The sequence below is a fragment of the Clinocottus analis genome, unplaced genomic scaffold (genome assembly GCF_023055335.1).
Source record: "Clinocottus analis isolate CAN_PGR_092001 unplaced genomic scaffold, fCliAna1.0.p SCAF_4, whole genome shotgun sequence".
Classification (NCBI taxonomy): domain Eukaryota; kingdom Metazoa; phylum Chordata; class Actinopteri; order Perciformes; family Cottidae; genus Clinocottus; species Clinocottus analis.
In genome coordinates, this window is record NW_027176153.1 from 12,630,151 (window position 1) to 12,657,744 (window position 27,594).

The window sequence follows — 27,594 nt, forward strand, 5'->3', positions numbered from 1 at the left end:
TAACTCTGAGCTGCAGGATTGGGGTTTATTTGTCAACTCTTTCCAAACAGCTGCATAATTGTCATACATTCATACAACATTGATTTCAAAGTATTTTCTGAAGTTACTTTACTAAGTGTTGCTCAATGTCTACTCTAAATAGTCTTGTTTTTGTTTTTGGGTAGTAGGGAGATGCAATCTAAACACAATTTGAAAGATTTAAAATTTATTCAATAATAATTAAATAATCAACAAATTCAGAATTGACTTTTTATTTAAATATTGTGTTGATATGATGTTGGTTGGTTGTAGGAGCACACACTACTTTAAAAAAAGATAAAGAAGCTGTTTGTTGCTGATAAAAAGTCCTTCTCTCTGTGTGACTTGTGAAAACACTAGGGGTGACAATCACCAGAGGTCCCACCATTCAATTTTATCACGATACTTGGGTCCCGATTCGATACTATCACAATACTGCAATATATTGAGTATTGCGATATATTCCCTTTTTTCCACCACAAACTTTGTCAGCTATTGTATCTAAGACGATAACGTTTTCAGTCTGTTTGTTCATCTCACATCAACCAAAATGCAAATTATTTAATTATTTCAGTACCAACATATTTTATTTTGTTTATAATTGATATCATAAAAGATCAATACTTGACTTCCGTAAATCAATACAATATCGTGACGCAAAATATTGCGATACTATGCTGTATCGATTTCTCCCTCCACCCCAAGAAAACACTCTGTATCCTGAGCTCAAACCGTCTAACTCCGCCCAGATTCACTAGAAGGGGAAAAAAAGGAAAGGATGATTTCTGTCAGTAAAGTGAAATAGATCAGCAGACTAAAAGCTGCGGCCCTGTATTCGAATCCACTGTCCTCTGGGCCTTGCGGTGGGCTTTGAGTGTTGCGCTGACCTGCTTCCCTCTGGAGCTTGAGGCCAAATCAGTCAAAATCTCGAAGGAGCCATCCTCCATCTGTTCGACTAATGCGGAAAAAAAATTATTACCGTGTCTCTTTTCCTTCATTTTGCTTTCACAAAATGTCATCTGTAAATCAATCAATCAACTTTATGTGATTATTCATAGATTGAGAGAGTTTACTGTTCTTTGCATTCGCAAAACATATTAAAAAAAAACAACCCAGTCAAAACTTCAAGCATTAAATCACAAGCTTGTTTTGTAAATATTATTCATGTTAGTATGTTTACACACAGTCGACGATGTGAAATTGCTAATTGCAGTGCTTAGCTGTTAGTTGTGCTAGATGCACCCTTTATTGATAGATAGATAGATAGATAGATAGATAGATAGATAGATAGATAGATAGATAGATAGATAGATAGATAGATAGATAGATAGATAATTACTTTATTGATCCCAAAAGGGAAATTCAAGGTCCAAGTAGCTTGACACATCACACAACGTAATATATACATACACACACTATTACAAAAGATTTACAAAAGATTGTCCAAGAGAAAAATTACTAAAAAACAAGAAAAAATTGGATGGAGGGAAGGGGCGTGTTGTGCAGGCTAACATTGGGAAAAACACACATAATTGGGAACGTGTTGGGACAAAACATGCATTTGAATTAACTTTAATCATATTGTCATCAAGTTACATATTGTGCGTGTGTACTGACAACCGTTTGGACAGCACTTTTGTGTTGTGGAGAAGTGCAGTGATGGAGGTCGGACAACATGTTAAACATCGGAGGAACTGTGTATTGGCTCAGCACTCATCAAAGCCAAGCATTAAAAAGGATTTCCCAATCATGCCTCTTCACACCAGTCAGCCATTTTTTTTAAATTTCCTCACTGCGGGGTTAATAAAGGATTATTTTATCTTATCTTATCTTAAAACTGCTAACAATCTGAAGAAAACATGTCTGCATTTGCTCGTGCACACATGCACAAGATGAGCATGACTGAATAATTCTGATTGTAGGAGCTATTTACTCATAATATAAGTTCATTTTATTCACAAGTAATGTTTGATTATAGTTTATTAGGTTAGATTTAGTTGATGTATTAAGATAGTTTTTTCTATGACAGTTTACTTAGTCTTTCAGTTTGTTAATTGGGTAATGCTGTGGGCACCTAGTGTATATAAAGGAGTAGACAGGTACAGGACCGTGATGCACCTTGGTAGGCCTTTGATTTTTTACCAGCAAAGGCCGCAGCAAAGACAGCAGCCGCAGCAGCGATAGCAACAACAACAGATCAGGACGGGGTAGGCAGCATGGGTTGTAATTTTGTTCTTTTGTTTGTTTGTTTGTTTAAGTTACAATAAAACATCAGTAAAACCCGCATGGACCCTGCATTCTTTTGAGCTGCGTAATTTACATACCTACGGTGCATCAGTGGCTCTTTGATTTTGGTTTATTTTTGATTCATATTTATTTTTATTTTTATTTATGGGACAAATGGCCACTACACTGATCTTAAGACTTAAACTTTGACTATAATCCTGAGACAAGTGAGAACTTCCCGAACACTTTTGCTCATCTTTATACCCTGTGTCTCATAGTCTCTCTCTCTCTCTCTCTCTCTCTCTCTCTCTCTCTCTCTCTCTCTCTCTCTCTCTCTCTCTCTCACACACACACACACACACACACACACACACACACACACACACACACACTTTCAGTCCACTCACAGCTCTTTTTAACTGCACTGTCATGAAATTTTAGCTACCTACTCAGCACTCATTCACATCCTAATCAATTTAGATCTACTGCTGAGGAGTAATTGAGTGTGTGTGTTTTTTGCTCTCATTGAGTCCAATGGTTTATCTGTCCACAAAGGAGCATCATCTGTGATAATATACAGACACATGCACACAATTAAGTTATTAGCTGGGTTTGGGCTTAGTTAACAAGGTTAGGATCCCCTGCATTGTTTGTGGTGTTAAAATGATTAAATGAAGATTAATAGATGTTATGGTATTCAAAACAATTTGTAAAACTGTGAAGAATAAAACAACTGAAGCTCTGATCTGGTTTCCCTTTGTATTTATTTTCAGCATAAACCCAAAATGTCTTCTTTTCAGTCCCACTGTGGTCACAAAAAAGTTTGCCATTAAATATCGTTAAATCGCTCGAAGGGCTCCGACGAACAATCACGCTCATTATTGATAAATTGTTTTGACTGTAAAATGTCAGAAAATAATGTGAAAAGCCAATCACCATTTCCTAAAACCAGATTTACTTGGATCCATTTTTGATTAACTATCATGTGGGGAAAAACCGGGACTTTTGACGCAAGTTTGTCATTTTGCTTGAGAAATTATTTGAACGATTAATTGATTATCAAAATAACTAAGACTATTAATTAATTAGCTAATCTTTGCATCTATTTTAAAGTGTTATTTCTGCATAGACGTTTTGCTATACTTTATGTAATGACCCTGTATAGTAAATATTAATACCTGCAACTCAGCTGCGTCCCAACACTTAACTGACATGTCTCAATAAGAGTGAATTCAAACTTAAGTGAGAATAGAAATAAGATCGATCTTTATGTTTTCTAAAACTCCACTTTACAAAGTGTGTTACAGCTGGATGGGAAGCACATTAGAAACTGAATCAATAAGCAGAAACTACAGAGATGTCATGTCATTACTGACTGATTGTACAATTTAAGACACAATACTTATTTAATTTTTTGTTAACATTTGCAGCTTATTTTCAGTTGTTTTTTAAGTAGCAAGTCTTTGCTAAACACACAGAACAATCCACCGAAACTTGACAGCATCCAGTGCATAAGACCTCTGCTCAAAATGGCAATTTATTAAATTAAATTAAAGGGCTCTTTAAATGTCTGTCACTGGTCATAAAACAGCAATTTACTAATTTTCCAGACTCACCCCTTTAACACTTGTGCAGACTTGGTCACAGCTGCTATTTCAGCAGGTTATAGGATCGTTAGGATATAGGATAGTTTATCTTGTGTAGAAGAAGATAAACTATCCTATATCCACAGAAATGTGGAAACAGAAATGTCTTATTGGATCTTCCTTGGAGGATGGTGCAATGTTTTCTTTTATATTTGGAGTAAAGTTATGTTTTTGCTGGTCTCAGTCCTCGCATTGATCATTCCTCTGTAGTCACACCAGCTCTTAATGGCCTCACAACCATGAATATTAGATACACTTCCCTTCACCCACCAGCGCAGATATGATGAGCCAGCCTGACGCGGCTGCACGGAAACAAACACAGTGCTGTATGAGTATCTAGCTGGATTTCAGATATAAAGAAATCAGACATTCAACATCATGCGTGAATGAGTGCAGTGATGCCTGCATGCACCAGCTGAAACAACACGATTTCAAGCACAATCCCAATCAGAGCCGTCAGAAAACGGTGTGCCTGGTTTTATGTTTCAGTGAAAGCATGTTTTTGCTGTGATGTTGTAATACCGGATATTCTCCTGAGTGAGATTAGCCTCAATATTAGGATAGTAACAGAGATGCTGGGTCACAACCCATTATGTCTGGGAGAGAGACAGACAGAGAGAGAGAGAGAGAGAGAGAGAGAGAGAGAGAGAGAGAGAGAGAGAGAGAGAGAGAGAGAGAGATGAGGGAGGGAAAGGAGGGTGTGACAGAGACACAAGCAAAGATCATTTTCACCCAATTTTAATTCAGGATGCTCGGCTCTCTCACCGGACTCACATCACCTCCGTCTCGTTATAGTTTGATTGTGTTCAACTCAAACTATATTTGCTGTATTTTCAATGCTGTATTTGAGGATGCTTTGACCGAGGCTTCATAAATGTTCTTCTGAGAAATGTTTGAGCGGGTTGGAGTTCCCCCCCACATTGCTAAGACATTTGTGGTATTGGTGCAAACAACTAGAGGGAGATAGTGTCTAAAGCAGCGGTGTGGGTCTCTGACACAAAGACAGAGACATGGCAGGGGACCTTGTGGTCGGGATGCTATATAACTTATTACTACCACTGCTCCTGCTGACTGGTGAGTTGATGTCTGTTTAATTGTTTTATTCATATGCATTTATGCTGATAAAAAAAATGCATGTATAGTGTGTCCCTCTCCTGAGTTCAGTTAGAGAGCAAAGAGGTCATATTAGGTTCAAATATAGAAACAGAATTGCAGCAGCAGTTTCGAGTCAGAGTAGAGTAATCTTTAGGGGTAGTGGGGAGGCTGTGTGGTATCAGCATCAGGTTAGTTTTAATATACTGATTATAATTCCTCCCTTTCGTGAAAGCAAGTTCTACTGAATGAGGCGTATTGATGAGTTTTGAGTTATTGTAGTAAAGCTAGTACATGTGGCCTTTTGCTGAATAGTTCTGAGGACATGCACAATACTGATTTAATTTCATGAATCAATATGACTTTCTATTAGGTTCATTCTTATCTCGTGATATATGAGTTGAGTCTTGAGTATTGCTATCGAGAAAGCGTTTTGCAAGAAGCAGTGTTTAGTTAAGGTTGGAGATCGACCACGCTTACCTCAAAAGATATATCTGAGAAGTATGTTTGTATCCACTGGGATTTTAATATTAAAGGGCCGTGTATAAAGTTGACTGTACATGCCCTTGCGTGCCACTATGTGCTGCAAAAGTTAACCTCATAAAAAGTGATGATTATTGGAAATTTTGAAAGGTGTTAAAAGATTGTACTTTGCCGACGGGCAAAATGTTTCCAGACTGTTAGACAACTTTTGTGTTGCTTTCCCTTCCCGGCCTTTCCCTTTTTGTATTTCACATAATTCTAAGATTAAGTTAAGATACCATTATTCTTAAAAATGATCAAATATAGGTTGAATAAAGGAAATAGTTATGTTGTTGCAGAAGACTGGAATGTGATATAGTGTGGAAAAAAAGCATGCCATTTCGAGCTAATAATGATGCATTTGCTTGAAAAACAGGGACGTGTGGTTCTTAAATTTAACACATTTCACCTTTTATATTGTATTATGTATTACTTAACAAATATTCAATATTAACCAAGAGGCAGGTTACACCTACACATGTCATTTTCTTGTCAGTTTCTTTGGTTGTTAATGTGACCTGCTTGTGATATAAAGAACAAAACTAAAATGAATTCAGTCTATTTCTATCAAACAGATGAAACAAATGTGTTCTTTCCTCTGCCCCTCAGCATCTTCGCTCCGCTACAACGGCCTGTCAGTGGTGTATTTCCTCTTTTTGCTCTTTTTGCCGCTGATGCCGAGCCTCAGCCTGGTCACCATGAAAGGTGAGAGGGGCTCCTGAGACAAATCACATCATATTTGTGTTTGTACGGGTTTTTTTGCTCTGACATACTTACAAAGTGTAAAAGTGTTAATAACTTGAAACTAAATTATAATCAATTGTGTTCGCAATTCAAGATAATCTCATTAAAATAAGACCATTCCTTCATGTTACAAATAATTAAGTTAAAAATTGATTATTTCCTCTATTATTACAGGGATAGTTCAGATAATTTAATTTGAGTTGTATGAGGTACTGATCCTCAGTCAATGTTTTACTCACAGTATACGGCTTGAGGCATGCCCCTTGTTGTAGAAACAGGCAGGAGTACAAGCACAGAAGCAAAGCATCCATCCATCCATGTATTTAATGTATTTAATGTATTTTATTGTTGATATGTATTATGTAAGTGTACGCTATATTTTGCATATTTACAATGCTTTACCTTGTCATCAGACACCTTTTCTAACAGTGGATTGAAGCGGTTTTATCCATCTACGCCTTCTTGAAAGTCACAAGACTCCTTGGACAAAAACAGTCATTTTAACACTAACTATTTACTAACCACTACAATCACTAACCTGTTGTGGCAGCAATAGACCAGCTAATCCTGTCCTTTTTTTAAGGTAAGAAAAATATGTTTTTGTCAAAGCAAAGATAGAGCTTCACTTCTCTGTCAGAAAGGGCTACCTGACGGTAAGGCAAAGCACGGAAAACATTCAAAATATAGCATTATTGATCATTTTTAGGGAGCTAAAATACATTTTCTGCTGCTCCCGTCCACATCAGTTTATTGCTAAAATTCTGTGCTGGTACTTTAATCTGTTCTCTCTCTATTTAACTCGGATCATACAAACAGGCATCTACTGTAGAGTACCTCATACAACCCCACGACAAAAAATATGTATGTATCCCTATAAAGCAAAAGCTGTACTCACATTAAGTATATACAATCATGCAGAGTTCATATCACCTGTGATATCATATATTAAACTCAAGGTTGTGTAAATTTTGTTCAGCATTTGTTCTGCATCTGTGTGTGTTTTAATGTAAGACACTGATCTGAGTCCATAAAAAAATTTGATCCAATTTGATAACTCAGCTGAACTGTAAACTCTTAAATTATGAAAATAGATAGTCAAAATTTGATGAGGAGGAAAAACAAAGAAGGAGAATAGCGGACGTAACGCATGAGAAATTATATTGAGTAAATGTGTGTGTGTGTGTGTGTGTGTGTGTGTGTGTGTGTGTGTGTGTGTGTGCGTGTGTGTGTGTGTGTGTGTGCGTGTGTGTGTTTGTGTGCATGCTATGTATTGATCACTGCCTACTGATGAATTAAAGTATCTGTACCCCTCCGTCAAAGTACTTTGTAAAGGGGATGTGGTTGGAACGGTCAAATCAATTATACATAGCTTGGTAATTACAGTGAGGAATTAAAAGATGTGATGTCAGCATCCTGATAGCGTTTTTTGTTCTTTCTCTCTGTCCATCCCTCCATCTAAAAACTGTTTACCTTTCAGCTTTTCTTTGAAAGCTTCATGGAGCCCACAGTTATCTTCATCCCCCTAATATGATCTCACTCTCTGTGGGCTAAGTGGTCAAGTGTGTGTACATCCTGTGTGCATTTGTTTCATGAGGTTTTTGTACATCCACCGATACCTGGGAGAGTGTATGTGTGTCTCCCTCATTGGGAAGCAGAGAGGTTTAAGTGAAACGAAGCTTTTAGTAAAAATCTTGAACATCAACAGTACATTTGCAGGCTCAGCTAATGTTGAGCCACATCAGCTATTAATGTTTTTGTATCTCCAAAATTTTGATTACAAGCGTCAAACTCTAGACTGAGGTTATGATCTGATGCATTGGTTTGAGCCAACAAATTCATAAAATACATGACTTTTGTAGATTTTGCCTCACACGCTGATCTGTTATTAGTTTGTCTGAATAGTTGCAGTCTAGCCAAGAGGAATATCATACTAGTTTTTTTTTTACCTAATGGAAATTTAAGGTTCAACACTACGGGTGAAAACTCAGGATTTGGTTGCACCGGCTATTCCATGACTAAGTTTGTGTGTAATGTCCTTCCTACCTTACCTACCTTAATAACTATCTGCTAGTAGTTTTAGATTTACTAAAACTCTCATGCCATCATGTAACAGGAAGCCACTGTAGCACAAACAACTTTGGCTTCCAATAATGAAATGACAATTGCAGGGGCCCAAACCATGCATAACAACAAGATTAACAACTTCTGAGGAGAGGTGTGATACAGTGAGACGTCTGACTATCAAACAATCATGAACCAAAATGGCTCCTTTCTACAATTATTACAGGAAGCAAAACTGGCTGTTGAGACTTCTTTGGATTCAATCTACCGATTTCCGTTGTGCAAGCGCCATGTATACAATGTCATTCTGTCGATCTGACATGGTTCTCCTTTACACTTGTTAACGAGAAGAACTGTATTACAAGACGCTTCAACGTTGAGCTATTCAGAACATTCATTTCCACCTGCATGACGAGACCGCACTTGGATTCCCAGATCTCACTTTAGCTTATTGATCTGTAAAAGTACTCAGAAAGAGACAAAACCAGCTCAATTTAAAATACTGCCAACTGTCTGGGAGAAAATATTCCACTAAAAAATGTCTTAAAGACAAGTATGAGGTCCATCAATTACAGAGAGAGAGAGAGAGAGAGAGAGAGAGAGAGAGAGAGAGAGAGAGAGAGAGAGAGAGAGAAGAGAGAGAGAGAGAGAGAGAGAGAGAGAGAGAGAGAGAGAGAGAGAGAGAGAGAGAGAGAGAGAGAGAGAGAGAGAGAGAGAGAGAGAGAGAGAGAGAGAGAGAGAATGTGTGTGTGTGTGTGTGTGTGTGTGTGTGTGCGTGTGTGTGTTCAGTGCTGTCTCTCTCTGGGTTAATTCCCATAAATATACTCAAGTTATACACAGTTACGACAACTACCATACACAACTTTTAGAATGCTTAAAATACTTGTTTGTGTTATTTAATCCAACTTGTGAAATCTGAATTTGTGAGAAGGTTCATGGGCTGCTCCAACTTAGTGGTGCAATAGAGAGATGAATCTTTAACATTTACAACTGATTTGACATATATTTGTATTTACTTAGTACATTGTCAAGATATATAATCTGTTCTGAATTGATCAAAAACAGTATTTTGTTCCCTTTTGTTTCAACCTGGTTTCTCTCATTTGCTGCTCTATTCAGGTAAAACAGGTAATTTCTTGCGGAGGATCATCTACACTAGTTTGACCTTCCTGACCCTGCAGTGCTTCATGCAGATCCCCTTCGCCTACATCCCTCCACATGGTAAAAACTAACTTGGGTCAATCCACAGATATTTCCAAGAACTAAGAAAAACAGATTTGCCTCCAACTTGGTGACCTTATTTTAAAAATGTATTTATCTGCAGTTAGCGGCCACTGGGAGGAAGTCCTCTATCACTTGGGCATTATAAGGTATTGGGATCACACTTGATATTCAAATGTTCAGGTTACATATCGATCAATATGCAGTTTTCTATTCAAAAACATGACGTGTAATGTACATGACATTTCCATTTTAGACTGCTACCTATCTTTCAGACAGCCTTCTAGCTGATTTCAGTGCAGTATGAAAATCCACCTATCGAGGCTTGAAATGTGAAATGCATCACAAGTAACAATTTTTGTTGTCATTGTTATATGGTAAAACAGAACCAATAATGCAATAATAAAGCTGGTTAATGGAAATTACATGTTCACTAGGTCAGGGAAGTCTCAACAATTTGATTCTCGGACCTTTCTGGTATTAGTGTAGATCAAACCTCCTTGTGTTTCCAGATTCAGCTCGGTTGACCCTGGGAACATAGTGCGTCTCCTGGCCCCAGATGTGGGCCTCCTCTTCTCCTGCCTCTTCGTACTGAGGCTGTGCAAAAAACTACTGCGCCCCGTTCCCCAAGTCAGTCTGCATGAGAACGGAATACCGGCGTCTGGCGGCGAGGTAACCGCGGGCGCACACCTACCATTATAACTAGATGACGCGTTGAGAAAGCACATTGTTATCAATCTGATTCTTTCATGGGCCCGGCAGGAAGCGGAAACATCTGAGACCGACTCTGAGGGAGGAAGTGACACAGAGGGCTCGTACTTTGACAGCTCAGATGAGACTACGGTGCCGGTTCGGTCGGATCCGCCCCAGTTTGTCCAGAAGATGATCGTTTTTGCCGCCGGACTGCGGCTGCTGCTGGCAGCAATCATGAACACGGCAGGCAAAGTGGTGGTGACTTTACTGCTGGGGCTGGCAGGTACAATGCAGCAGCTGGTGTGAACACACAGGTGTATTTTTGTTTTAAAATGTTGACGGTTCGACTATTTTAAATCTCTTTGTGTGCGCGTGTGTGTATGTGAGCAGGTATCACGCTGCCATCCCTCACCTCGAGTGTGTATTTCGGGGTGTTTCTCTCGCTGGTGTGGTGGTGGGTGTTCAGCCGCTCCATCAGCATGCTACTCTTCAGCTCCCTGTGCGTGATGATGGCAATCTTCAGTGGAGGACACCTGCTGGCTCTGTACCTCTACCAGCTGCCTCTGTCCCAGCAGCTTGTGCCACCAGAAGATGTCTATGCCAGGTACAGAAGTCGTTCAAAAGTAAAATTAGACTGATATACTGGACTGATCTGTTGTTTTTATTGAATATCAGGTGTTATCAATTTCATGTTTGTTTCAGGACAAATATTTCAATGCAAGGTGCTTCCTCATTAATGGCATGAAGTCAATCATTTTTGACTACGCAATCACTTTGTCTTTTTTATGTTTGCATTTGCGAGTAAAGAGTAGTGTGGAGATGAGAAAAGGCACATATTTATATTTCTGCCCGATAAAAAACGATTGAGACCATTGCCTAATGATTTTATTGAAATTGCCCTTTACACTTTTCCAGGGTGATTTATATCTTTTTGCACTCCTTAAAATTGAACAATATACAAGCTCACATTTCTTCTTATTCCTCTCTCCAATCTAACTCTATCCCCTTCGATCTCTCCATTCATTCTTCCTTTCCATCTCCGTCCTGCACTCCCTCCCCTATACCTGTTCCAGGTTGTTTGGTATGACAGGAGTGGTCAGAACCAACAGTTCAGACCCACATATGCTTGATCTGCACCCACATGTCAGCTGGCCGGACTTCATCAACCCTTTGGTTTTACTGCTGCTCTACTACACACTCGTGGCTCTGCTGCACAAATGGGCCGACATCACAGAGGAGGTTTGTGAGGGGGGAGGACAGTCAGACACAACTATACGTTTTATTAGAAGTCCTTGCAGTGCTAAACATGCAGGGCACATGTACTTCAGTATTCAGACAATATTAACTTATATGACAGGCTTTTAATAGCAGTTGTGTTACTCAGGTTACTCTTGACGATGAAGAGTGTGAGAGTCCAGTAGAAAGTCCAGAGATTCCTCCAAGCTTCTCCAGGGCTATCTACATCTCAGGAGATATTCAGGAGGTAACATGCAAACAATTCTGATTAATATTATTGTTTGATCACAGGAATATTATGAATGTATTATGTCAATTATCAGAATGCTGCTGTTGGACATGTTGCTCTGGGTAATAATATCAGCACATCTGTACGGCTTCATGGTTCTTAAGTCAGCATTTTAAATTTGGCAACGATATTTCATGACCAACCTGAGATTCTTTCTTTTTAGCTTTTGAGCAGCACAGATGATGAAATCGATTTACCAGTTTTATTGACTGGCAGTTCCTGGCAAGATGCCCATGGAAATGACCTTGGCTCTCTGTTAGGAGGGGCAGGGTATACAAACTGTTGCCCTCCTCCACAGTATGAAGTCAAACACTCACCATCACGTGGTAATTTTCACACTTATCTTATCTCTAAATACTTGACCTCAGGAACAACTGTTTTCATACAATTAAATAGATCGATTGTATGTGTGGTTGTCATAAAACCTCAGTGACACATACAAGGTTCGTTTAATCAATCCCTTTAATTTCATCGTTTTCACTCCCTTGTGCTAGAGACAGATGGTGAGGGAGAAATGGAAGAAAACTGTGATGAGAACCTGAAGACTCTAACAGAGACCTCCCCTCCCCCCACTGGCCCGAGTGGCCTGGTAATCTTTGGACTGCTGGTGCAAAAGCACAGCTATGTCAGCGCCCTTATCATCATGATGGTAAACAATTCTTTGAGTTTGTGTGGCGAGTCTTTTAGCAACCGGAAATGTCGACAGGAAATAACTAATATCTAAAAAGGAGAATTTGTTCCACTGTTTGTGTGGCGAAGACCTCCTCCGTACTGTAGATAACATCATATAATATGAGGGCTGGGCACAGTTGAAAAAAAAATAATCGCGATTAATTGCATGATTTTTCTGCGATTAATCGCATTATGCGCCAAATTCAATGAAGTAAAAAACTAGTGTATTGCATGCTTTTATTTTAAAGTAATGTTACCAGAACAATATAACAGCACTCTGGAGCAACAGCAAGTTAACATACATACATACATATATAGTTTACAATATATATATATATATATATATATATATATATATATATATATATATATATATATATATATATATACATATATATATATATATATATATATATATATATATATATATATATATATATTTGAACAGGTACTGTTAAGTAGTAAGGGTCCCTGTGAGGGACAAACCACTCCTTCTTTTGTCCGTTTTTCTTCCTCAGTGAGAAAAGTCCAGTCTGTGTTGTCTTGAACATCTTGTGATGTGAGGAAAGTTTTCCTTTTTGAGAGAAGAGTAAAGTGACGATGCTTTAAAGTGCTCTGCATGGATCAGATCGCGGGGTAGGGAGCTTTGCGCATGCGCGAACAACTTTCAATCTGGACACGGAAGCTGCCGGTACATATAAAAGTAGTGTATTTGCCCGCCTGCGAGCGCGTGTTAAGCGGCTCGCGGCAGCACCGCTGCTTGTTGACAACAGAAGCTGCAGAACAATACGTGCTTTACGTCAGACTCACTTCGTCACGCCGCCTGTCGGTGAGGCTGCGGCAGCGCGCGCGCATCAACATGAATCGCCTTTAAAGTGAAAGCAGTGCCGCTGTAACGCCTTCATGGTGTTTATCTTATTTATTTATTTTTCATGTTTGATTGACCTCATGCGGCCCGGACTGGGAGAGCCGTGAGACGCCAGGTCTGAACTACGGACAGATTTAAAGCGATAAGCTCCTCCGAATGCAAAAAAAAAACAAATATATATATATATATTTTTTAAAAACATGCAGTTAACGCATGATCAAATAATTAATACCGTTAAAGGATTGAAAAGTTAACTTGCCCAGCCCTAAAAATGAGATAAAATAAGGAGGGTTCATTTATTTTAAGTATTGTAAGGGACTGATCAAAGAGAATAATTATGAATTACTATTAAAAAAAAATACCATTATATATTATGATACAATTATTTAATTAAAAAATATCTTTTACAAAGAAACACTTTCAGGAAGATTTATGTACAGTCAAAACCCATAATTGATTAAAGGTACATTTATATAATTATAAAAGAGACTGTTTAGTATTATATGTATTGATAAATTACATAAATGATCATCATAATAGTTGGTGATATACTTTTGGCTGAGTAGAGGTTAGCTAACTCATCTTATCTATCTTACTAGGTCAACTCGTTCGCAGGCTAGTTACAGGAGCTAACGCTCAACACACAATATAATTGTTATTTTCGACAGGTTGTTTGTTAGATTAGCGAACCAAATAGCATTATTTAAACAAATATGAACATACATTATGACGTGGAAAACAGCCCAGACATCAACATTAACCACACAGTCTCTGGTATTAATGCTAGCTAACATTGGCCTAAACTCCTTGACAGAGCATATAAGTATTATAATAATGAAGTAATAAATAGTGTACAAGTATGACAGGAATTTCTGTTTGGTTGCAACAATGTCACAATGTCACAATATCAACAACTTTAGGTGTGGAGTATCACCTACAACAGCTGGCTGACCTTTGCCCTGCTGGTGTGGTCCTGTATCATTTGGATGATGCGCGACCGGCGCCGCTATGCCATGCTGTCCGCTCCATTCCTGGCTGTCTACGGCACCGTGCTGCTGGCCCTGGGCTTCCTGAGCGGGCTGCGTCTGAGTCGGGCCGAGCTGTATCCCGGTCTGCCCCCGACGGTGATTATGGACTTCGACCTGAGCAGCTACCACCCTGCGCCCTGTGTCCACCTCGGAGCCAAGGTGAGGGGGGAAAGATTGCTTGTTGATGTTGTTGAAGCTTAAAAAAAATCTATATGCAGTGTTGCAATGTAACTACAATATATTTGTACTTTAATTTACTTACTTATTTCCATTTTAAGCAACTTTAAACGTCTAACATGGAGTTAGTGGAGTAGACAACATGTTACATGTTGTCAATCAATAATGAAGTCTACTCCACTCATTTTACATTTATTGTACAGCATAGGGTTGTATTAGGCTATTTACTTCAGCTGCTGCATTAGTGACTCATAAATTCTCACTTTAATGCAGTGATTAATATATTATTCTCAAATGGGCAATTCTGCATATTATGTACTTTTACTTTTGGTACTTCAAGTGATACTGATATATACATTGTACTGTAATGTAATGTGGAACTTTTTCTTGAATATTTTACACTAGGCTTAAGATTAAGATTGGTGAATGGAAATACTACTCATGTTGGACGAGTGAAAAGAACATAAGGAAAACAGAAACGTAAACCAGGACTGTTCAAACTATAATAGTGTGTTCATGGATCCTATCGCTTTTCGTAAGAAGCTGATTGAGAAAATGTCTTTCAGGGTCTTTGATGCACTTCGACAGAAAGCACTACAGATATGATAATTATACGTTGACAGATCATTTTTTACAAATTATATTTTTGATAGTCAGGTTATCTCTATTCCAGATTGTATTATGGTTGTCACATACTGTACATATGAATTGAAACTAAACAATGTTTACTAAAGCAGAATGTAAAACTGCTTGTCAACTGTTTGGTGTGCTGCAGGTCTTCTACAGCTTCAGCTTTTGGTTGACGTTTCGTCAGCAGCTGAAGGAGAGACAGGAGGAGCAGAGCCTAAAAGAGGAATCTCTTGATGAAGTCAAAGTCCTGCCACGTAATTCATTTTCAAATTTCCTTTCCAAACTTTACAGCTACTGTGCTTGGAGTAATCCTAATGTCAGACCTGTGTACTCATGAAAAACACGCTGACATGTAAGCAGGCTACATGCCAACTTTCGTTGATGAAAAGTTACAAATGTCGCTCTTCTCTTTTCTCATCCTATTTTCCTTTTGTCCATCAATTATTTCCATGCCTCCATGGTTTCCTCCATATCAGCGGAGGAAAGTCCGCCATCCCCTTTGGCAGCGATGGTGATCTCAGGAGTGAAAGGGATGCTGGTGAAATACTGGATGTTCTTCTGCTGCTCCATGTTCTTCGTGATCAGCTTCTCTGGAAAGGTAGCTATCTAACTAAGAATGGGTGAAGTCCTATTCATGAGTTGTGTCTCATCAAACTTTGCCAAACACTAATGTGAATGTCACAGTAACAGGAATGGCATCATAAGCTGCATGTCAGAATGATTCTGCTGAGAGCTTAAGGGCACATGATGTGTAGTGATGCATCTTGCTAGTCTTTCCCTATTGTTGTCTTCATTTTATCCTCTGCTAAGGTGACAAGGTTTTCCCACAGTGTTAATATAAAGTTCCTGTGACCATTCCACATCATACATATACATTTGTGCCGTCAAAAACCTACCAAGAAAGATATTTAGATTATGTAATTCATCACAATACACAATGATTGTATTGGTGGTATAATATCTGGAAGTAAGAACGAATTAAAGAAAACTTTGTTGTTTTTTTTCTATTTGTTGTTCTTTATTTCAGAAATTGTAAAGAATGTATATGCACATTATATATATTTAAGAGCCACAACAAAATTAAATCACAAAAAGGAGTACATTTACAACAAAATAAGAATAATATCTGCTTGCAGTCCCAGGACTTTTTGGGTCCAGATGACCACGTTATATTTAGTAGATTTCCTGTATATTGAGCAAATTGTAGGCTGCCCATCATATTTGATGTTATTTATATATATATATGTCATATGTTTTACCTGCTCAGGTGGTCGTCTACAAGATCCTCTACATTGTCCTCTTCCTCTTCTGTGTTGTCCTCTATCAGGTTAGTGATATTAGTGATCTGACTGGTAATAGACAGCCAGCATTCAATCTTTTCAAATGAAGTAAAATGACTTTAGTTGTCCAGCTTCTGCATTGAAGATGTAACTTATAGAATTTGCTGTGTCTTGTACAGTATTGACATTTGTGTTACTCCTCAGTGTGAAAAGTGTATGTTTATATCATGTTTATTACATTTGTTCTCTGAGAAGATGATGGTCGGAAATTTGATATTGAGATGGCATGGCTCAATAAGTGGAGAGGAAATTTGCTTTTATAGTTGAACCGTTGTTGCACAACACACAAAACCTCTATGCTTTCCGGTTCATCTTACACTGTAATGCGTTGACTCCTAAATTATCATTAGTGAATCATTCAGCTTTTGTTTGTGCATGAAAACGCTCAGCTCTGGGAACTCACACACAAAACAGGCTATGTATCTATTTTACAGTTAAAGTATTGATTGTGACTCATAAACACATACACAGTCATTTTGTGTTGCTGTTTTCCTGTTTTTTTCTCTCTCCTGCATCTTATGTTTCTGCTGACATTTTAGAAACACAGTTGGCACTTAAACAGGAATGCCTAATGGCTGTGGAGTTGACGTGAGACAAGACACCACTTTTCAGTTCGGACAACATCAGCAACACTGTGGTGTTTTACCAACATGAGTGTAGGATGAATATACACTGTTTCCTGGCGTTCAAACTTGCTTGGAAGATGCGAAACATGCAGCACTAACTGCTTTAAAGTGTTGTGTCTCATTACAGGAGGTGAAACTCATGAGTTATAAAGATCTGTAGCTTCAGAGATCACTTTTTTGATTCCCTCTCCCCTCAGATCTGCTACGACGTGTGGCGGCGGGTCCTGAAGACGTTCTGGGCGGTGGTAGTCGGTTACTCCATGGTGGTGTTGATAGCCATCTACATGTACCAATTCAGAAGTGTGTCTGGGCTCTTCCGACAGATTATGGGCATGTCAGAGGACGGGTGAGTTTTTTTTAAGCTTCCCCTTTATTGGGAATGAAGCAAGAAAATGATTTCCATTTCATGGAATATTTTGTCCGACAGCAGACTTGACACTTCTCATTGGTTATGACATCATTCCACCTGTCTGACTCTGCAGTCTTCGTGACCTGGGTTTGGAACGATACGACACAGTGGAGCTGTTTACACGCATCCTGCTTCCTGCTGTGTTTCTATTGGCGTGTATCCTTCAACTGCACTACTTCAATTCAGACTTTCTGACCCTCACTGACCTCAACAACGTACCTGTTAGACAGGCCTCAAGGTGAGACCGGCAGGGAAAGAGCATTCGGCTCAATGAACAATACTGAACAATATATTATATTCAAAACAGTACATGTGAAGGTATGAATTATGCTTTTTGTAAACCAGTAAGTGCAAGTGCCATTCTTTTATGGATGTTAAAACAAGCACATACTCTGTTTCTGTACTTTATATGAGCTCTGGTTGACTTTTAAACGTATTGTATATCTCTGACTGTCTCGTTTATTTTCTCTCCACGCAGTGAAGAAGAGCTCAGGAGTTCAGTCAATGTGATTTCTGAGACGTAAGAGCTGCATTTATTCCGCCTTAAATATTTAGTTGGGCTCCCTTTTCAGATGACCCATCACAACAGTATCTATATATAATCAGTGTCTAATCAGGGAGCTGGACACACTTAGTGTGAATGTAGTGCCTGTAAATCTCATAGGTAGAACAACAAGTCTGGCTTTGGTTGCGTGTACATATTTCAATATTGAGTTATTGACTTTATTCAGTGCTCATCATAATAACAGGAATATCAGCAATATTCACTGTAGTGTTCACACGACTCTCTTCAATTTAATTTCCAGCATTAAAGAAAACATTGAAAAGATTCAGAAAAGGTAAGGCTGTTGTTTGACTCTTGATCCTTATTCATTAAATGAATCAGTACATACTGTATTATATGTATTGGTATATAAATCATATACATACTTTCTGTGTTTTGAGGTGAGGTAAAAACAAACAAATCAAACACTGTGTGCATACACGTCTGCGTATGTTTTTCCAATAATTTTGTAAATATTGAAGATATTTCTTGTTGTCCTCCAGGCTTGTAAAGGAGCAAATGGGAAATGGGAAAAGTCAGGAGACTCTGGACAGCGTTGAACTACAGACCTGCTCAGAGAAAGAAGCTGGAGAGCTGGAGGAGATGACAGAGGGTAACTATCTAGCTCAAGACCAAAAAATTGCTCATCAGACTCTCTTTGTGAGGTCAATTAGGAGTGGGACAAATTAAAAATGTATTCCATACACTGTTATGTCTTTCTCCTCGGTTACACAAATACCACAGGGTATCGCATATGAATTTCATGCCATTAACCGCTGCCTGAGCTGTGTCAGATGTGTTCCCTCCCCTTGATACTTTCTTTTCCTCTCAGAAACTCTCGGCAGCAGTCGTGAGGACAAGTGGGCGGTGATTGTGGACCGGTCGAGCCTGCTGCTCATTCAGGCTCTGTCGGGACTCCGCAGGTTCCAGGAGCAGAGCTGGAGGCTGCTGGAGCTCCACAGCCTCAAAATCGTGTCCTCCGGCATCATCTGGGTGTCCCTGCAAGAGGTGGGACATTTGATCTGTGCGTGTGTGTGTGTGTGTGTGTGTGTGTGTGTGTGTGTGTGTGTGTGTGTGTGTGAAAATGTGTAGATATGTGTGTATATGCCATCCCCTGATATTGATTCACTCAGTGCTGGTTGGATATTTATACAAATTCATTTATTATTATTCATCTACACCTTCATGCCAGAAGTGAAGTGAAAGTTGACCAATAAAAGGCAAGATCTTTAGCCTTTAATAACTTTTCACAGGTTTCTTTGATGAACTTTCTCTTCCTGGTTCTGTGGGTGTTTGCGCTTCCGTTCCCACGGTTACGACCGGCGGCGTCCAGCATCTCTGCTGTGTGGGCCTGCGTCATGGTGGTGTGCAAGATGTTTTACCAGCTCAAAGTCATCAAACCCCTTGATTACTCCTCCAACTGCACCGCTGTGAGTAGCCATTACCGTGTCTGTTTGAAACAGCGACCTAAAACACATCTAATGCTTTAGTTGGCATCTTGCCAGAGGCACAGCTGGATCACCTGTCAGAGGGCTTTAACATTGTCTGTGCGTCAGGGTCTGGTGCCGTCCAACAGCTCGGGCTTTGATGACGGAGTGGAGCTGAGGGGGAACATGGTGGAGCTGCTCAGGAGGTCAGTTCTTTACACCGATCTTGTAGACCCCGTCTACTGGTGTGGAGCGCTGCGTAAATGTGAGGGCAGGATCCTCCCCTGTCTCCGGGTACGTACGCGCCTGCAAAAACCTAGACACTTTATATCTTTGACATTTCTTTTAAATCACAACCATCACACAAAGCTGTTTTGCATTCAAATACATCACATAAAATACATTAAACCAGATTCAGGCTTTAACGCATTGGACTATTTGCTGAAAGTAAATGAAAGTGAAATTACAAAACCTTTTAATAGATGTTTGTAACCAAGAAAAATAAACTTCTTGCTATAATGATCACTAAGATGCCGACCAGGACCAAACAATTAGGACCTCAGAGACATATAAACACCAGAGACACATTATTTGGTTTCTGAAGTCACTGGCAGTCGTCCCACCTTTGTATTCAGCTGTTCTGTGGTCTGCGTTGTAGAACCATCTGACGGTGCTCGGGCTGCTGGTGTTTGAGGCGACCGTCCATCGGCACCAGCTCTACTTCCGTCTCCATAACGACCTAAAGTCCCCCCCCTTCAGCATCATCTTCCAGGGCATCACAAGGCAGCACCTGGATCACGGCGTCCTGCCCTGCATCAAGTACTTCATCAACTTCTGCTTCTACAAATTTGGACTGGAGGTACTTTTAAGGGCCTGAAGTGTGCGTCTGTGTATCTGAACTGTTTCACGTTTCTTTCATTGACTTCCTAACTCGCTCACACTTCTTCTTAGATGAGTTTAATCGTGGCAGTCAACGTAATCGGTCAGAGGATGGATTTCTATGCCCTGCTCCATTCCTGCGCCTTAATGGCTGTTCTGTCACGCCGACGCAGGAAGGCCATCGGGGAGGTGTGGCCTAAATACTGCTGCTTTACTGCAGGGCTCATGGTGCTGCAGTACCTGCTTTGCATTGGCATCCCTCCTGCTCTCTGTGTTGGTATGGACTATTTTAATAATGATATGATCCTGTGAAACAAACAATTAAAATGATGATATATATTTGTGTGTTATATAACAAAGAAAAGCTGAACACTCACATTTGAGAAGATGTAACCAGCAAACGTTTGATGTTTTGCTTGGAAAAATGACTGAAATAGAAAATATTTCATGATGCATTTTCTGTCACTTGACCTCCCAATTAATGTCCATCTGCATGTATTGAATGTCAATTATTTCTCCTTATCAGATTACCCCTGGAGATCGGCAGTTCAACCTTTGACCTCTAATATTATTAAGTGGTTTTACCTGCCCGACTTTGCCATGGCACCCAATCCTTCATTCATATTCTGTGAGTTTATCTTTGTAATCTTTACTCTCCTCCCTTCTGACTCTGAACCCATTCCTCATGTTAGATGTTGACCTCCTCCTCCTCTCCCTCCTTCTCTCTGCAGATGACCACCTCCTGTTGCTCTGCTCGTCTCTGCAGTGGCTGGTGTTTGAGGAGGAGAACCGAGCAGTGGTGCGACTGATTGCTGGAGACAACGTTGAGATCAGTCGCAGTCTGGATCCTTGTTCCTTCAACCAGTTCATACCCGTAGATAACTTCCTTCACTGCAGGTCAGAATGCAGAATGCTTTTTAAAAATGATATCTCAGACTTGTCTTTATGTGAATGTAGATTTGAATCTTTCGCGTCTATCTGTACAACCAAAACTGTGAGTCATTCTATTGATGTTCGATTTATTTTCTCGACTTACTCAATGTGAGTCACCCTCAGACTCTAAATCTATGGACCTGAGATTAAAAAAAAACAAACGGGAAATAGCGTGAACTCCATAATTCAGCACTTAGTTGATCTCTTCCAACAGCTTCCTGCTCTGTGAGTTAAACCGCAGGTGGAGAATATTTTGAGTCCATCATGCTGCTTTGTGGTTGATCAAAGAGTATTAAGGGGTGAAGTTAGATCATTACTTTATGTGTTTTACCGAAACTGCTGCCTTAGCAGTCCTGGACATCCGCCATTTAGTTTCTGAGCCTCTTTTCACTTTCCACTCCAAGTCTCTGGTCCTGATATATTTTTTACAGTCATGCGATAAATTACTCTTTGTCTGTTTATCTGTTTATCTGGCAGCATGATTATTTTTCTCATCTTCCCTTGCTGTCTGGTCTTCAGGAGCTACCTCGACATGGTAAAGGTGTTTGTGTTCAGCTACTTCTTCTGGCTCGTGCTGTGCCTTATCTTCATCACTGGCACCACGCGAATCAACATCTTCTGTCTGGGCTACCTGGTTGCCTGTTTCTACTTCATGCTGTTTGGAGGCAGCGTGTTGATGCAGCCTGTCAGATACATCCTGCGACTGTGGGACTGGCTCATCGGATACACCTGCTTTGTGATTGCCATGAAGAACCTGCTGTCTGTGAGTGTCCACACAGTAAACCAGTGCAAGCACCCATTCCTTAACTTGTGAGCCTTTTACGCAGGCTCTACGCTGTCAATCATAGCCTCTTTCTGCCATTGCCTGTGTTTTTTGTGATCAGCTCGGTTCTTGTGCCTACCTGGACAGCCTGTTGAAGAACGGCTGCTGGTTGATTCAGGCCTTCAGCATGTTCTGCACCATCAAAGGCTACGACGTCCGTAAGTGTCTGCAACAGATGGTTTTAAAGCGCAGGTGTTAACAAGTTTGGTTGATATTAATTAAAAAAAATAAGCATGGTGTTGGAGTCAATGTTAGGCTAAATATCTGCGTCATTGTCTGAAGGATGGAGAAATGAGGCAACTGAGAATTTATTGAGCACTTTTCTTTGTTCCTTAAAAGTTTTGTTAGATTATTTAAACAGTATAACTATTGCTTACATTTCGTTAGCTGCTCCTGACGATGAGTGCGAGCTGCCGGAGGGTGAGGCCGGCATCGTCTGGGATGCGATCTGTTTCACTGTCCTCCTGGCACAGAGGAGGGTCTTCCTCAGCTACTACTTCCTGTACGTGGTGTCTGACCTCAAGTCGTCTAAGATATTGGCCTCCAGGTCTGTACTCCACACTAACCTCCTGCTTAGTCCAGATAATGTTTTAAAGCAGCAGCAAGCTTTACACTTAGAATGAGTTGTTACAAATGCAACAAGGGGAAATATTTTGATACATTGAAATGTTGTTTGATGCATTAAACTCATTGGAGGTGTAGCATTCACACACACACACACACACACACACACACACACACACACACACACACACACACACACACACACACACACACACACACACACACACACACAAACACACACACACACTCACAGCCTCACGAACACTTGGCATCCATGTTGAAATTAAAGCGGGACTCTGCAGAGTGCAATAATCTACGACAAATGATTGTTCAGCATGGTCATGGTCATGTGCCTTTTTGTTAATGGCCATGCTCAATGCCACATCTCCTTTTGGACAATTGGCATGAACACATGCTCACACAACTTCACACTCACACACTTGACGTCCATGCCCAATTTCCGCCTCCCAGCGAAAAAACATCTGGCCGCAGCTAAAAACACATGCAGCAGTGTTGAAACGAACACATGGTGACCTCAACAAATCAAGTCATGCTCGGTTCCTCTCCCTCTCTTTACCTCCAAGGGGCGCTGAGCTGTTTGAGGCCAGAGTGAAGAAGCAGGTAGCAGCCAGACTGGAGGATGAGAAGAAATCTGTGGAGACGCTGAAGAAACAGTAAGACTAATTCAAGAGTAGAGTCAGGACAAAGTACATTTACAGCTCAGCCTTCACTGTTCTGACTGTAAATAAATGAATAAGCTGATTTTTATTGTCTCAGAAAAAAAGTAAACAGTCATCAGCTAACTTGCCTTCCACTCCCGTCCTCTAGGATGGAGAAAATCAAATCTAAAGAGAAGGGTGGGCCCAAAGCCAAAGACAAACCGGCTCTTCCTGCTGATCAGGAGCAGGAGGCTCTGCGTAACATAAGTGAATCTATTTTGTGTTTCTACTGTTAACAAACCAACAGATCGTCAGCATGCATTCACAATTGTATCTTGAAAATAGGTACAAAGTCTGAATTTTAGTCTCAAATTATTTTATAAGCAAATTGTATCCATTTTTAAAGCTCCAATCGTCTATTTTCATTTTAGTTAAATTCAGACACATGGTTTTATTTTTAGGGTAATGGATTATTTAAAAAAAAATTACATACACTTTTCAGTGAGCGCTATATACTTGTATGTAAGCGTTTACTTAATGGGACTCTTTAGTCTTTATCCTTGAAAGGGACGAAATCCTAAAACATCTGTGATGACGAAACCGGCTGATTTGCGTTTCCCAGGTGATGATGAGAAAGCCAAGAAAGATGCCGGAAAATGGTGGAAGCCTTGGGTGTCTCAGCCTGGAGGTGAGCAGTAACCCGCCCAACAAAAACACTGTTCTCAGAGGGAATTAAGAATCATCTGCCATTTCCTATCACCTATCATCTCCTCAGGTTGTGTAAAAAAACGGCAGCTGCAGCCACTGAGCCGCTGTATTGGGGTAGCTTTGGATCAGACGCCTTGCTCAAGAGCTTAACAGTATGCATTGTGATGCAGCTTTAACACTCTTCTGTTTCATGCAGTGGAAAACAACTGTGGCTACCACCTGTTTGAAAGTGACAGCGAGGAGGAAGAGGAGGAAGTTACAGAGAAGAAGGACGACCTCCCACCACCAAAGAAGAAATCTGCTTTCCAGGTGAGAGCCAGAAAACAACCCTTAAACACAAAACCAACGACAAAAGACAAGGACGCATTTATTTGTTTCTATATGCTTCCTGATCATCCTTGAAAAGTGAACACTGAGAGAGTTGTTGTGTTGATGTTGCAACATCATCAGTTGTTTCTGTGTCTTTGATATCCCAGTTGGCCTACGACGCCTGGGTCAACAGCTCTAAGTCGACTCTGAAGGACCTGAAAAGGGAGAAGAAAGCAATACAGAAAGAGGAGAAGAAGAGAGAAAAGAGAGAGCTGCAGAGACAGCAGGGTGAGAGAGCGTCATGGGTGTTTATGAAAGTACTTTGGGTCGAGCCAAGTTTTTTGTTTGGTCCTTTGGGCTTCACCAAACCTTTAAAGGGATAATCTGTCGTGATCATGGAGATAGAGGAGAGTTCAGGAGGTCACCAGAATCCTGATGCAGGGCCCATGGATTTGACATCCTGCTGCTGGACTGCTGGACCAACTGCTAAAATGCTGCAACAATAAATATTGTTTCCTCCAGGCATTGAAAGAATGGACTCCAGTGAGGATGAACTGGATGAAAGCACTGTGGAGGAGGAGGAAGAGGAGGAAAAAGGTGAACCAGCATGAGTCACTGCATTACACTCACATAACAACTCTGGATTCCTTCACCATTCTCCCACAAGTTAACTTCTGAGTGAAAGGAATAATTAATGAATAAATTACTTTTTATTTGTTATCGCTGTAGTATAAACAAGCATACAAGGGCAGGGAAACCTTAAATATGCCAACTCATTCATTGGTGCTCCCCTATGTCCTCTCCTTACAGAAAACATTCTGCAGCGCGTCATTAACATCTCAAAGTTCATCTTGGTCTTCATTAAGTCCCTGCTTGACGACCTTACAGGCGGTCTGAACTCTTTCTGTAAAGAAACCCTGGAAATTTCCAAAGTGCTGCGCTTTGAGCGTGCACTACTCAGCCAACAGCAAAAGAAGGTGAGAGGAAAGGATTTAAAGCTGATGACTGTAAATTGATGGCAGAACATAGTATTATTTTGTCAAAGCAGGAAAAGCTCAGGTGTAACATTAAGGACGCATCCTATTTAGGTTGTGCATGCTCATTAACTCACATGGCACAAACAGTACAGTTCTGGGTCAGCGACAACTTTTTGCACCCTCGCTCTATAGGGGAAAGAGGTGAGCCAGGAGAGCGTGAAGCAGTTTTATGAAAGCTGGATATCCCGTCAGAACACACTTTCATCTCAAGAGGACATAGAGGACTGCCTGCCCCCTCCCTCTCCGACTGATGTCCCCTCCTCGCACCTTGCCTATGCCAAGCTCAAGAATCAAGCCTCCAAAATGTCCTGGGGCAGCAGCATTTCCAGGTCGGTTACTGGACACTGAGTCGGTCACCTATTTACGTATTTCATGTTTTTCTTCTCTTTCCTGCTTCTATCTTTCATTAAACGTGTGCGTATATGACAAATGAAATACATGAATAGCATTATTAATGTACATTTGTATACAGTCTAATCACCTGCTCTCCCCCCTCACCTTTAGCTGTATGACAGATGAGACCATGCTTGGCTCCCGGCAGCCGACCCTGGAAGACCTGGACGAGCCTCCCGCTGTGTCGCCTGCAGCTGACAAGCTCAGACGGAGGCTCCTGAAAACAGGCAACATTGACATGAACTCCTTTGAGACTGTGGAACTTTCACCAAGGTGAGGGAGAGATCTTGAAGTCAAGACAATCTTGTATATGTGTACATATGCTAAATAGATGCAAAATGTTTTTTTTATGGTATATCTAGACTTCCCTCAATCGACTCTTGAAGTCTGAAATGTCCATGTCTCTATTCTTGTCTCAAAAGCTGTGAAACTGATGACCCACAAAAGAAGGACCACGAACAAGAAGAGGAGGATGAGGAGGACATGGAGGGTGAGATGAAACGTGAGCAACAGCAAGAAGAGACAGAGGAAGAGCAAAAGGTACAACGAGGGGAGGAGTGTGAGGTGGGAAGAGAATACCTGAATGACGAAGCGCGGCAGAGAGAAGAAGATGAATGCGCTGATTACCCAGAATGCACATTGTTGGACATCGAGGAGAGTGTTGGTGAGAAGAGCCTCAACCTCATAGAGCCTCTTAAACCCCTGAGTCAGGAAACGAGGAACCTCACTGCCAGTGAGCTGTTGCTTAACAAGTCAGTATGCATCAAAACATATTTGTTGAAAGCATTTTGTGTCTTTAGCAATTGAGAGACAAGCTGCTGCGTGACAGTATTCTAATAATGTTTGTCTTTTCTTCCCTTCCTTCCATCCTTTCTGTAGTATGTTTGAAAATGAAGAGATCTCAGAGTCTGATAAGTTTTTTGTTAAGTTGCCGAGGCCCCTGAAGCTGCTGATTGCCCTTTATAACACCATGGTGTCCAAGTCAGAGATGCTTTGCTACTTTGTTATCATCCTCAACCACATCGTCACGGCCTCGCTGCTCTCCCTCATCCTGCCCATTCTCATCTTCCTCTGGGCTATGCTGTCTGTACCCCGGCCGTCCAAGCGCTTCTGGATGACCGCCATTATCTACACAGAGGTAGGCTATTACAACTTGAAGTGGTGAGTTTGACAGGATCTTCAAACTTGAGGGGTTTGTTTGCAGAATTAATATCAATTTAAAAACAAATAGTTACCAGGGCTGCAATCGGTTTAATGTTTGATAGATAATTGAGTTCCACTTTGAAGGAATGTTCAGATAGAAAAATTATATATTATATATTGTATCTTTTTTTACAAATAATGCTTGCAATACATAGGAATGGATGTTCACACTTCTGCATATCTTGTACTTTGGCAGCTAATATTGTTTCTTTGATTCTGGAGCGGCTTTATTTGGCTTCATGACCCCTTAAACTCAGGTTGTGGGTGTAACTCAAGTTTATGTAATAGTGTCTCATGGTCCATATACATTCAGTATGGCTAATGTAGTCCTACCCCAGTGATTTTACACATCAAAGTCTATTTAATGCTCTTTTGGAGTGCCACTGCATACTGTAAGTGTATTATAATGCCCTTTTGTGGCTCCAGAAAGAGCTGAATTAAATCTATCTTTAACACTAAAATCTGATAAATTGCCTCAATGGATTTTACTTAAGCATCGGCATCGGTTGGGTCGAGACAATTTTAAAAATAAAAAATCAAGTTTGACTACAAGCAGACACGCACACTGCCTAAAGCAGAGTTCAGAGTAAGGTCTCGTATATATATATATGACCTTA

At 40.3% G+C, this 27,594-nt stretch overlaps 1 protein-coding gene across 1 annotated transcript in view; it reads left to right on the forward strand.

Moving 5' to 3' along the window:
• The first annotated feature begins 4,900 nt into the window (after positions 1 to 4,900).
• The window catches only part of si:dkey-11f4.7 (piezo-type mechanosensitive ion channel component 2), a 29,653-nt gene continuing 6,959 nt past the window's right edge, over positions 4,901 to 27,594 (forward strand). The window contains exons 1-41 of the mRNA XM_068597541.1: positions 4,901 to 4,964; positions 6,114 to 6,209; positions 9,429 to 9,530; positions 9,634 to 9,679; positions 10,043 to 10,202; positions 10,293 to 10,506; positions 10,614 to 10,827; positions 11,297 to 11,462; positions 11,608 to 11,706; positions 11,912 to 12,074; positions 12,243 to 12,397; positions 14,209 to 14,475; positions 15,269 to 15,377; positions 15,600 to 15,721; positions 16,391 to 16,450; positions 17,287 to 17,435; positions 17,572 to 17,736; positions 17,977 to 18,018; positions 18,305 to 18,337; positions 18,546 to 18,655; positions 18,875 to 19,050; positions 19,296 to 19,472; positions 19,599 to 19,763; positions 20,128 to 20,328; positions 20,421 to 20,625; positions 20,875 to 20,976; positions 21,080 to 21,245; positions 21,801 to 22,044; positions 22,166 to 22,262; positions 22,492 to 22,651; positions 23,253 to 23,342; positions 23,497 to 23,594; positions 23,950 to 24,015; positions 24,232 to 24,344; positions 24,512 to 24,632; positions 24,867 to 24,941; positions 25,155 to 25,321; positions 25,514 to 25,710; positions 25,886 to 26,047; positions 26,197 to 26,526; positions 26,654 to 26,912. Coding sequence (XP_068453642.1) covers positions 4,901 to 4,964; positions 6,114 to 6,209; positions 9,429 to 9,530; positions 9,634 to 9,679; positions 10,043 to 10,202; positions 10,293 to 10,506; positions 10,614 to 10,827; positions 11,297 to 11,462; positions 11,608 to 11,706; positions 11,912 to 12,074; positions 12,243 to 12,397; positions 14,209 to 14,475; positions 15,269 to 15,377; positions 15,600 to 15,721; positions 16,391 to 16,450; positions 17,287 to 17,435; positions 17,572 to 17,736; positions 17,977 to 18,018; positions 18,305 to 18,337; positions 18,546 to 18,655; positions 18,875 to 19,050; positions 19,296 to 19,472; positions 19,599 to 19,763; positions 20,128 to 20,328; positions 20,421 to 20,625; positions 20,875 to 20,976; positions 21,080 to 21,245; positions 21,801 to 22,044; positions 22,166 to 22,262; positions 22,492 to 22,651; positions 23,253 to 23,342; positions 23,497 to 23,594; positions 23,950 to 24,015; positions 24,232 to 24,344; positions 24,512 to 24,632; positions 24,867 to 24,941; positions 25,155 to 25,321; positions 25,514 to 25,710; positions 25,886 to 26,047; positions 26,197 to 26,526; positions 26,654 to 26,912 — 5,907 coding nt within the window. The remainder of the gene's footprint in view (positions 4,965 to 6,113; positions 6,210 to 9,428; positions 9,531 to 9,633; positions 9,680 to 10,042; positions 10,203 to 10,292; positions 10,507 to 10,613; positions 10,828 to 11,296; positions 11,463 to 11,607; positions 11,707 to 11,911; positions 12,075 to 12,242; positions 12,398 to 14,208; positions 14,476 to 15,268; positions 15,378 to 15,599; positions 15,722 to 16,390; positions 16,451 to 17,286; positions 17,436 to 17,571; positions 17,737 to 17,976; positions 18,019 to 18,304; positions 18,338 to 18,545; positions 18,656 to 18,874; positions 19,051 to 19,295; positions 19,473 to 19,598; positions 19,764 to 20,127; positions 20,329 to 20,420; positions 20,626 to 20,874; positions 20,977 to 21,079; positions 21,246 to 21,800; positions 22,045 to 22,165; positions 22,263 to 22,491; positions 22,652 to 23,252; positions 23,343 to 23,496; positions 23,595 to 23,949; positions 24,016 to 24,231; positions 24,345 to 24,511; positions 24,633 to 24,866; positions 24,942 to 25,154; positions 25,322 to 25,513; positions 25,711 to 25,885; positions 26,048 to 26,196; positions 26,527 to 26,653; positions 26,913 to 27,594) is intronic.